Source organism: Arachis ipaensis, chromosome B8 (assembly GCF_059453495.1).
Source record: "Arachis ipaensis isolate K30076 ecotype BB chromosome B8, ASM5945349v1, whole genome shotgun sequence".
Classification (NCBI taxonomy): domain Eukaryota; kingdom Viridiplantae; phylum Streptophyta; class Magnoliopsida; order Fabales; family Fabaceae; genus Arachis; species Arachis ipaensis.
Genome location: NC_142443.1, coordinates 64,427,985 through 64,439,382, shown reverse-complemented (window position 1 = coordinate 64,439,382; position 11,398 = coordinate 64,427,985). Strand labels below are relative to the sequence as shown.

General features: G+C 42.7%; 1 protein-coding gene across 1 annotated transcript; it reads right to left on the bottom strand.

Annotated features, from left to right (window-relative positions):
• Positions 1-4,458: 4,458 nt before the first annotated feature.
• LOC148548366 (uncharacterized) lies at positions 4,459-6,012 on the bottom strand. The gene has a single exon (XM_088495607.1). It carries the CDS (start codon positions 6,010-6,012, stop codon positions 4,459-4,461), a length of 1,554 nt encoding a protein of 517 aa, XP_088351733.1.
• Positions 6,013-11,398: the final 5,386 nt, after the last annotated feature.

The following is an 11,398-nucleotide window of genomic DNA, read 5'->3' as shown; positions in this document are numbered from 1 at the left end:
GCTTCCAGCAGTGCCTGTACTTGCTCTTCCACAGCCTGGGATTGCTCTGGCCCAAGCTTTCTTCGTCTCTGCTGTACCGGTCGAGATCCTGGGTAGACCGCCAACTTGTGACACATTAGCTTAGGGTCTATGCCTGGCATGTCTGCGGCTTTCCATGCAAAAAGGTCGACATTATCTCGTAAGAATTGTATTAGCAATTCTTTTAAATCTCCTTTGAGGATTGTGCCGATATTAGTTGTTTTTTCCGAGGTGTCCCCAATCTGAATTTTTTCTATCTCGCCCTCTGGTTGGGGGCGAAGATCTTCTCGTCGTTGAACTCCGCCCAACTCGATTGCATGGAACTCTTCTCCTTTGCCTCTGAGGTTTAGGCTTTTGTTATAACAACGACGTGCCATCTTTTGGTCAGCTTTTATCGTGGCTATCCCTTTTGGAGTTGGGAACTTCATACATAGGTGTGGGGTCGAGACTATTGCGCCAAGTTGGTTGAGTGTTGTCCGACCTATGAGAGCATTGTAGGCTGAACTTACATCGACTACGATGTAGTCTATTTTGAGGGTCCTGGATTAGTCTCCTTTTCTGAAGGTTGTATGTAGTGATATATATCCTAGTGGTCGAACCGGGGTATCTCCTAACCCGAACAGACTGTTTGGATATGCCTTAAGTTCTTTTTCTTCTAAGCCGAGTTTATCAAAGGCTGTCTTGAATAAGATGTCGGTAGAACTCCCTTGGTCTATTAAGGTGCGGTGTAGGTTGGCATTTGCCAATATGATGGTGATGACCATGGGATCGTCGTGTCCTGTGATGATGCCGGACGCGTCCTCCTTAGTGAATGTTATCGCTGGGATGTTGAGTGCTTCCTCTTCTCCTTCGACGTGATATACTTCTTTGAGATACCTTTTGCGGGAAGATTTGGAGATCCCTCCTGCTGCGAATCCGCCATGTATCATGTGGACATGTCTTTCTGGTGTCCGAGGTGATCGTTCTGTTCGTTCGGTATCTTTATCCCTTCGTCTTTTTCTTTGATCATCATCTCGGGTGGCCAGGAATCGATCTGATTTTCCTTCCCTCACCAATTTTTCTATGATATTTTTTAAGTCGAAGCATTCGTTGGTGGTGTGTCCTCTAACCCGATGATATTCACAATATTCCTTCCGATTTCCTCCTCCCCTTTTTTGTTTGAGGGGCCGTGCTGGGGGAATTTTTTTTGTATGGCAGACCTCTTTGTATATTTCAACTAGGGATGCTCTGAGGGGAGTATAATTATGGTATTTTTTAATTTTCTTCCCTTGTCGGTCTTCTTTTCTTTTAGATTCCTTGTCTCTGTCACGGTAGGAGGCCCCCGATTTTGAGGTCTCTCCTAACCGAGCGTTTTATTCCATGTTGATGTATTTTTCTGCCCGTTCCTGCACTTCGTCTAAGGAGGTCGGGTACTTTTTTGATATAGACTGGCTGAAAGGTCCATCTCGTAGGCCATTGATAAGTCCCATGATGGCGGCCTCTGTGGGTAAGCTTTGTATGTCCATGCATGTTTTGTTGAATCTTTCCATGTAGTTGCAGAGGCTCTCCCGATCTCCTTGCTTGATCCCTAGTAGGCTGGGGGCATGTTTAGCTTTATCTTTCTGGATGGAGAATCTGGCAAGAAACTTTCCGGCTAGGTCGTCGAAGTTTGAGATGGACTTGGGAGGTAAGCTGTCGAACCATCTGATCGCTGTCTTCGTGAGGGTTGTCGAAAAGGCTTTACAGTGAACGGCATCTGAGGCATCGATAAGGTACATTCTGCTTCTGAAATTGCTGAGATGATGGTTGGGATCGGTGGTGCCGTCGTACAAAATCATATCTGGGAGTTTGAAGTCTTTTGAAATTTTGGTTTTCATGATTTCCCTGGTGAACGGATCCTGTTCTTTGCATGAGCTTTCCTCAGGAGTGACCCGAGGGGCTTTTAATTTGAGATCGGCTTCTAATTGCTGTAACTTGTCTTCCAATTCTCGACGTCGCCGTACTTCTTTTTGTAGATCTTTTCCGATTTCTCGTTGTTGTTGGGTTTCTTCTTCAAGTTGCTTCAAGCGATCTTGAAGGGCTTCTATTGCTCCCGGTTTAGCTGAATTTTTGTCTCCATTGGATTCCAGAGTGTCTTTTGGTGGGGTGTCCGCATTTTTGTGCGGTGTTCTATTTTCTAGATCTGAGTCGTGGTTGTCATGGTTGTCCGCTATGGTGATGGGATGACTTCCAGGTTCCCCGGCAACGGCGCCAATGTTCCGAGGGTTACCTGAAACTGTAGGTCGATCTTAAACGAGATCTTCCGTACTGGTCGGAACCGATGTGTCCGGCTGATGAATGGTGACCAGAGCTGGTACGTCCGACTTGTTTGGACTTTGAACGTGCTGCTGATCCTCTGTCACCGAAGGGTGGGGGGTACCTGCAAGAGACTCCGATGCTTAAGTTAGCATGGGTATTAAACAGGTGTTATGTAGAATCCGAGTATGAGTTATACCTGGGTGCTCCAGTGTATTTATAGTAATGTGGGCTGACCTTTCGGGTAAAGTAAGTTAGTTACTTTATCTTATCTTATCTTATTTTGAGTGAAGTCAGCTTATCTTCAAGGGAACCGCCTTTATCTCTATAGGCTTGAAGTGCCTTTGGATTTGGGTCGTGTTCCTCCATTTGGGCCCTTTACTGGGCTCTTTCGTTGACACGACCGAGTTCTTTAAGAACAAGTCGGTCCGCTCGACCTGAAGAGGTCGGTCGCTTTATCATTGATCATTCTGGGTCGGATAGCTCGACCCAGGGTATGAACACCAACGTTGGCCATTCTTTTGCTTCCCAACGTTAGAGTCCACGTTAACTAAGTTAACGTGGAAGCTAACGTGGCCAATATGAGCTTGGTCCAACGTTAGTGACAAAGGTGAGTGTCACTAACGTTGGCTCCATTTTCTTTCTTCCACGTTAGAGTTCACGTTAACTTAGTTAACGTGACTCTTAACATGGGCTATGATGGCTTCGAGGGTGTTATTGGTGATTACTTTTCTCATTAACGTTGCAAGCTAGCTCCCATTCCACGTTGGTGGTCACGTTAGTTAGACTAACGTAGCTGCTAACGTGGCTCTTTCTTGCTTCCTTTGTCCTGAAATCAAGCAATAAAGTGCATCAAAGTTCTAATCCACATCATGAGACATGCATCATCCAATTTGTCATCTAATTCATGCAAAATTCTCATGAAATCATGTAAAGTGCACAATGTATGCTTAAATCAAGATGTAAGTGAAATTCTACCCAAAACTTGCTTATTTTCTATGAAAATGCATGAAACTACCCTAAAACAGTAAAGAAAAGGTCAGTAAAACTGGCCAAAATGCCCTAGCATCACAACACCAAAGTTAAAGCTTGCTTGTCCCTAAGCAAGTACTGGAACAAGAGAATGATGAATGAAATGCCAAAAGAAATGAGTCATTATTGTGGAAGTCATGTCCTTGGTTTTATGGTGATTTCATGCATATCAACTTAGGTTCATTCCTTCACTGGCTTTCAGACCTTTATCATGTCCTGGAATACTCACTTAATTGCACCCTATGAGACTCGTATTCATTGATCCTTTTATTGTTTTCAGGGCTTATATGTGTTCTTAGGCTAAGTGCTCTGTAAGGGGGCGACTCTTTAAGATAAGCTTTCAGCCAGCACTCCCGAACCAGTTGGTTCAAGGTGCTAGGTGTTAAGACACCCCTAAGGACTTACTCCCTCAAGTCTCTTTCCCCCATACATACACACCACAAGCACATGGTTTGTTTATTTTCTTTCTTGAGACCTTGGTGTCCAGCACCTCTTTGGGTTACTAAATGTTCTGTAGCAAGGTTGCTCTTGATAGTGGACTTTTAGCTGATAATCCCGGGTTAGTTAAACCAAGTTACCAAGTGATGAAGCACTCCTACAAACTTATTCATCCAAGCAGATCCTTGGTACAGGAGCACCACAGACACATCTTTCAAGTTTCAAACCCTTGGTGCCTAGCCTTATTCTTTATTAACTTTTCTTTCTTTTTCAACTCTTATTGTTCTTTTCCCCTTTTTCTTATTAGGATCTTGTTATTTAGCTAGTCTCATGGGGTGTGTTTCAAGCATATGATTCAGGACAGATAGTTGTCTTCCCACCCTTGTTGGTGAACCAACTTAGCTAACCTATGACCACATCACACACTAACGAACTTACTCTACAATATGAACTCCAATCTGGTCTTTGATAACAAACATTCTCTTTTTATTTGATTCAAAAGGAGACAAGCAACACAATAAGTAGGATGGAATTGAAAACAGGCAACTTGACTAGTAATCATAGACCTAGGCAATGAAAAACTTAAAGACAGAATTGAAAATTTCTAAACTACCATGGAACATGTTCTATTTCATACATGATTTTCCTTATTTAAAACTTGAAAAAGATGGAACAAAGAGGGAACTCCACCACCTTTTACTCATGGGATTGCCCATGCTCTCCCCCTGGCTCGTCCTCGTTGTGTCTACTTGTTGCGCTTGAGCTCCCACCTCCTTTGCTTTTTCCAATCAACTTCTTCCAGAAGCCAGCATCTTCCATCTTCTTCTTTAATGTTTCCTTCTGCTGTTTCACCTTCCTTTCTTCTTGTTCTACAAAATCTTTTTGGACCTCATCATATATAGGGATGGCATAGTGTAGATTATGCATATGACTAGACATGTAGTTCAACTTGGCTTGAGTGTTTATGTTGAACTCCTCCCTATGTAGTTGCCGTCCTTCATTAAGTACACTGAACTCATTGAATGCCTTCGTCTGAGCTAGCTGGCGTTGGTTGAGTTCTTGAAGGCGTTTATCTTGACGCTCTTGCCTTTCAGACACTTGATTGATGGCTTGAGTGAGCTGGGAATAATGTTCCATTTGCTGTTTCTGGCACTCCCCTTGTTGATTCATCCAATTAGAAAGGAGATCTTCTTGACGATCCATCCTTTGAGCTTGAACATGTAGTTGTTGTTCTTGTCCCTCCATATAACTCCTTGCTAGTTTCTCAATGGCTCCATGAATGTGATTCAGGTTTATGTTGGTTGGGTCATAATATTCTCTTTGTTGGTGTTCTTCCTGATGAGACTCTTCTTGGTGAGCTCCTCCTTTTGGTTTTGGCTTTCCTATGTGAGGTCTTCTTTGTTGTTGGGCTGGTGTGACATGAGTTAGACGCTGAAACGTAATTAGCCTCCCAGGATTTAACCAATCTGGGTTGCTATCGTCGAAGACAACCTTGGCCTTCGTGCACAGTCTGAGGATGGTGCTGGGGTACCAAAGCCTGACACCCGAATCAATCTTCTCAGCTGACTCTTGAATCCCCTCAGCTATAAGTTCGTGCACATTGATATCTCCACCTTGTACTAAGCAATGTACCATAGTAGCTCGAGTGACGTTGACCTCAGAATTGTTTGCTACTGGGAGGATAGATCTCCTCACGAGTTCAAACCATCCCTTGGCTTCAGGACTGAGGTCTCCTCTCTTGATGAAGCTGGGCCTCTTATCCGCATACCTTTCCCAGTCAGCTCCTATAACACATATGTCATTCACAATTTGTTCGAGTTCATCATCATCAGGGCTCCTACTTACTCTTGCTTGATAACCGAGCTCATCAAAATGTGGTGATTTCAACTGAAGAGTCCTTGTTATAGCATTGGGGTTGAAATCCACCTCTCTCCCTCTTACGTAACTTTTGAAGGTGGGGACCTTGGTTTTGTCTTCTCTGACCACGTTTGCATAGAACTCTATGATGAGGTTTGCATTTATCTTTCCCTCCGGGTTCGTAAGCCTTTGCCAACCCCTTTGTTCAATCTTCTCTCGAATCTGTGGGCACTCATCCTCGTCAATTTGGAATGTTAACTCAGGCAGTATCTTCTTGAGCTTTATCCGTTCAAATTCGAGTTCATGGAATGCAGTTTTGAATCTCTTCTCATCGAAAGGAATGCTCTCCACTGGTTCCTTCCTGTTTTGCCTCTTGGAGCTTGATGATGCCATGAGTTTGAGTTGATGTGTGAAGAGGGTTGAAGGTACGGATAGATGAGGAATTCGGTTGGTTAGGACAAGGTGTGATGAAGGGGGAGAGTGTTTGGTTTCGAGAATGAGAAGTATGGGGAGTGAAATTGGAATGTTAAGGGTGTACTTAGAGCGAATCACTTATATAGGGAAGTGGTGTGTGGATGAAAGGTGTGGATTGATGGGGTTGGTGTATGATGAACGGATGGGGTTCTGCAGGGGATGAGCATAAGGATCATCATCTTTTTGAGGGAGATTGGTTCGGTCTTCAAGGGTCTCATTCTTTCAATGTTGCATGGCACATTTCCCAATGCATTTCCCCTTGAGACACGTGTGTATTCTCCCTTCATGAAGTGGCCGAACCCTCCTCATTTAATTGTCCACTCAATCCACTTCAATACCCCTTTCTTCTCTCCTACAAAATAAAAGAATTGTGATTAAAAAAAATGTGTGAAAAGTGGTGGCAAAAAAAAGAATAACTACTTTTTAAAGTTTTTGTTTTAACTAACTAAGTGCCATTCATTAGAGCAAACCAACTGACTAACTCAACATCCATGTGTGCAACATTGGCAACACCAAACTTAGTTTGGTGTCGTGTGGTGTAAAAGATTTGTTCAAGGCCCCTAAGAGTGACATGATATGGGTTACATTGATATTCTCTTAGTGTGCCTTGAACACCAAACTTGTTCTTCACTATATGTTGCACACAAGGATTCATTCAAGTCCATGTCAAGTTGATTTGAAATCTCTGAACCTTGCATTATTAACTACTTTTAAAAGCATGTAAAACATGGGTTGCCTCCTATGAAGCGCTTCTTTAGCGTCACTAGCTTGACGTTTTGCCTTTGTCATGGTGGTTGTTTATGCTTCAGATCTTCCCCTCTTGCAGTAGACCTATATCCATTGGCTTCATCAAGGATCTCTACATGTTCTAAGGAAAGAACTCTGTTGATGGTGAAGACCTTAGGTAACTGAGATGGGATAGTAGGGAGATGAGGTGGAATATCTGGGAAGTAGGCTGAGATCACTTTATCCCCCGGAGAAAAGTCCTCTGTAGGGATCTTCTTGTTCCTCCACCTCCTTGGTGCCTTCTTCTTTGTCCCTTTTGATGTTGCCTTGCTCTTTCTGACCTCCTCTTCTAAGGGAATTTTGTTACTGGTCTCATATGACTCTGGTGGTTTAGGTTCCTCCTTATTTTCCTAGAGCTGTGACAGCTACTGATTGCCTTGTTCTTCAACTAAGTAGTTTCCCAGAGGTGTTGGTTGTGCTTCAGTGCTTGCCTCCTCCCTCAGTATCTCATTATGATCTGTTTCTTGTGAGAGTTTGAAGACATTGAAGCTGAGTTGTTCATCATAGATCCTCAAAATTAGCTCCCCTCACTCCACATCTATGAGTGCTCTGGCTGTAGTTAAGAACGGTCTTCCCAATATGATTGGGTGAGTGTGACTTTCTTCCATGTCCAAGATGACAAAGTCTGTGGGAAGGAAGTATTTTTCCACCTTCACCAGCACATTTTCAACCACTCCTACTGCTTGTTTTTGAGTTTTGTCAGCCAGCCTGATAACTACATCTATGGGTATTATCTCATTGATCTGCAGCCTTTTCATAAGGGATAAAGGCATTAAGTTGATGCTTGCTCCCAAATCGCAGAGTGCTTTGTCAAACATTGTTCCTCCTATGGCACAGGGGATGTGAAAATTCCCTGGCTCCTTCCTTTTTATAGGCAACTCTGGTTGAATGAGAGCACTGCACTCCTTATTCATCACTATTGTTTGTCCTCCCTTGAGTGAGCTTTTTCTGGTCAGCAACTCCTTCATATACTTAATATATGAGGGCATTTGTTGGAGGGCCTTGATGAATGGTATGTTTACATGGAGGGATGCTAACAGGTCAAGAAACTTTGAGTATATTCTCTTCTCTACAGCACCATTGAGTAATTGGGGAAACGGTACATAGAGTTTCAGCAGCTCCTTTTGTGTCAGCTCTTTTTGTGAAATTTTGGGTTCTTGGTGATCCTTTTCCTGTTTCTCTGCTGATGTCTCTCCAAGTTGTTCTAATGGCTTATTTTGCTTTTCCTCAATCTCCTTATTACTTATAGTAACCATCTTGCAATCTTCCCATCTGACTTTCTTTGCTTCACCTCTCAGATTTTTCTCTGTGTCACTTGGGAAGCTATCAGTAGGTTTTGGAATCTTTTCAGATAAGTATCCCACTTGAAATTCCAGCCTCTTAATGGTGTCCCCCTGGTTCTTGATACTAGCTCGCACCTCCTCTTTGAATACCTTATTATCTTGAAGAGTGGGTGGGTGAGTTGAGAGTGGGTGGGTGAGTTAGGTCATTTTGGTTTTGGTATGGATGTGGAGAGGTGTTGTTAGGGTGGTGCTGATATGATCTCTGTATGGAATGTTGGTGAGCTGTATGGTTGTTGGGGTTGTGACGTCTCTGATCTTGGCTTTGATCTTGTTGATTTTCCCACCCAAAGTTTGGGTGATTCCTCCAACCACGGTTGTACGTTTTGGAGTAAGGATCATGGGTCTGCCTGGGTGAGTTTCCGATGTAGTTGGCTTGTTCTTGCTCCTCCTCTGCCTCAGCATTCACTCCCTCTTGGGTTGCTGATGAGGTGGTGATTGCTGCCACTTGGTTCCTCTCCATCTTCTTGGTGAGGTCAGCCAGCTGCTTGGTAATAAGCTTGTTTTGGGCCAGCAGTGCATCCACATTGTTTAGTTCTATTACTCCTCTAGTGTTGCCTCTTTCAGAAGCATAGAAGTAGTCATTCTCCACTATAGTCTTAATGACATCTATGGCTTCTTCAATGGTCTTCTTCTTGTTCAGAGATCCCCCGGATGAATGGTCTACTACCTTCTTTGATTCATAAGAGAGGCATTCATAGAAAATGTGTAGTTGCACCCATTCATTGAATATATCTGGTGGACACCTTCTTGTCAGGTCCTTAAACCTCTCCCATGCTTCATATAGAGTCTCACCATCCTGTTGCCTGAATGTTTGCACCTCAGCTCTCAGCCTGTTGATCCATTGAGGAGGATAGAATCTTGCCAAAAATTTGTTCACCACATCTTCCCAGGTTGCTAAACTCTCCTTTGGGAAGGATTCCAACCATTTAGATGCCTTGTCCTTAAGTGAGAAAGGGAACAGAAGTAGTCTATAGGTGTCAGGATGAACACCATTAGATTTCACAGTATCACATATCCTCAGGAAGGTGGTTATATGTTGATTGGGGTCTTCTTGGACACCTCCTCTGAATGAACAATTGTTCTGAACAAGGGTGATGAGTTGTGGATTTAGTTCAAAGTTGTTGGCATGTATGGTTGGCCTTTGGATGCTGCTTCCACAGTTTCCTGGGTTTGGGTTGATGTAAGAACCCAGAATTCTTCTCTCTTGTCCAGCCTGATGCGCTGGACCTTCTCTGCCATGGTTGTGAGCCTCTTCTTCATGATGGTTCTCCATGTTTTCATCCATGTCTGGTTCAAAGTACTCCTCCTCTTCCTCAGCACCAACTACTCTCTTTCCTCTTGCTTCCCTCCTTAATCTAAGGAAGGTCCTCTCAGGTTCAGAATCAAAGGAAGTTGAAGCCCCGCTTCTTCTCCCTGTCATACAACCAACAAGGCACAAGCAAGGAAATAGATGCAGAAAGTACTATTGTTAAAATTGCTGTTAGTGTGAGTGATGTAATATATCAAACAGTTAGTGGGTTAGTGAACTGAATGGTAAATAACTAAGAAAAAGGAGTAGGGGGAATGGAGGAAAATAACTAAAACTGAAAGTAATTAACTCAAATAGAAATTTAAATCAAACAAAAGAAAAATGCTCAATCTAGTTATCCTCCAATTTATTCCTTGTTGATACAAAATCAATCCCCGGCAACGGCGCCATAAACTTGATAGCACGGAAACTTGTCTCTCAAAAATTTTCCTTCGGCAAGTATACCGAATTGTCGTCAAGTAAAAACTCACAATAGAGTGAGGTCGAATCCCACAGGGATTGATTGGTCAAGCAACTTTAATTAGAGGAATGTTCTAGTTGAGCGAAGCAGAATTTGGTTTGAAAGTTGCAGGAAATTAAATGACGGGAAAGTAAATAGCAGAAAATGTAAATGCTGGAAGTAAAGAGCTGAAAGTAAATGACGGAAAGTAAATTACAGAATTGTAAATGGGAATGGGGAAGATGCTCATGAAAGCAAATTGCAGAAATTAAAGAGAATGGGTAAGATCAGAAATGGGGATTCATTGGGCTTAGGAGATGTTGCATTCTCCGGATCAAGTTCATTTTCATCTCTTCCTCAATCAATGCATTCATTGATCTCCTTGGCAATCTTAAGTGATCGAATTCCAATTCCTTGGTAATTCAATCTCTCAAATCTTGATCAATAGCCAATTCCTTGGTCAATTGCTCATGAGTAGAGATGAAGTATGGTCACTGATTATACCACATGCATTCCCAAATCAAGTGTTGGTAGGATTATAGTCACTATACCCAACCAAACCCAATTTGGTCCAACATGAGAAAGCATTTCTATCATGATCTCTTCATTCCTCTTCCAAGGTTCAGAAGAGATCCAAGTATGAATAGCTTCTTTTCCAAGATAACTACCCAATTGGATGAAGATTGAAAGCTTTCTAGTAAAATCAAGAGAAAAGATAGAAGAAGAGTAATGAAAATTAGTATTGATCCATCAAATTACAACAGAGCTCCCTAACCCAATGAAAGGGGTTTAGTTCTTCATAGCTTTGAAAATGGAAAACAAAGATGGAAAATACATTCTGAAAAATAAAACTAGAAGTGCAGAGAAAGTAAAATTATACAGAGAGTAGTTCTCAAAAGTTCCAACTTCCCCTCCCCCAAAAAAGGTGCTTCCTGATTCAAAACTACCCCTATATATACTACTCTTCTGATCTTCTAGTTGATTCTTCAAGTCTTGGATATGGGCCTTTGGATCTTGAGTTTGAAGAAGTTATCTTCTGCAATGGGCTTGCAGAGAGAAAGTGTAAAGTAGGAAGGTCTTTAGCTCAGGACGTTAGTTGCGTTAACGTTAAGTGAGAGTGTGAGTTCGAGAACGTTAGTGACAATCACCTTTTTCACTAACGTTCCTCACCCAGGGATGATCCACGTTAACTTCAACGTTAGTGGCACCAACGTGACCACTAACGTTGCCTCTTGGTCCTTCGCACACGTTATTGGGACTCACCTTTTCCAATAACGTTGAGAGTCTTCCCTCCCTACGTTAGAGTTCACGTTAACTTAGTTAACGTGGCTCTTAACGTAGGCTTGCCAATTCTTCGAGAACGTTAGTGACACTTACCTTTGTCACTAACGTTCCAAGGTGCCCCTACTTCCCACGTTAGAGTCCACG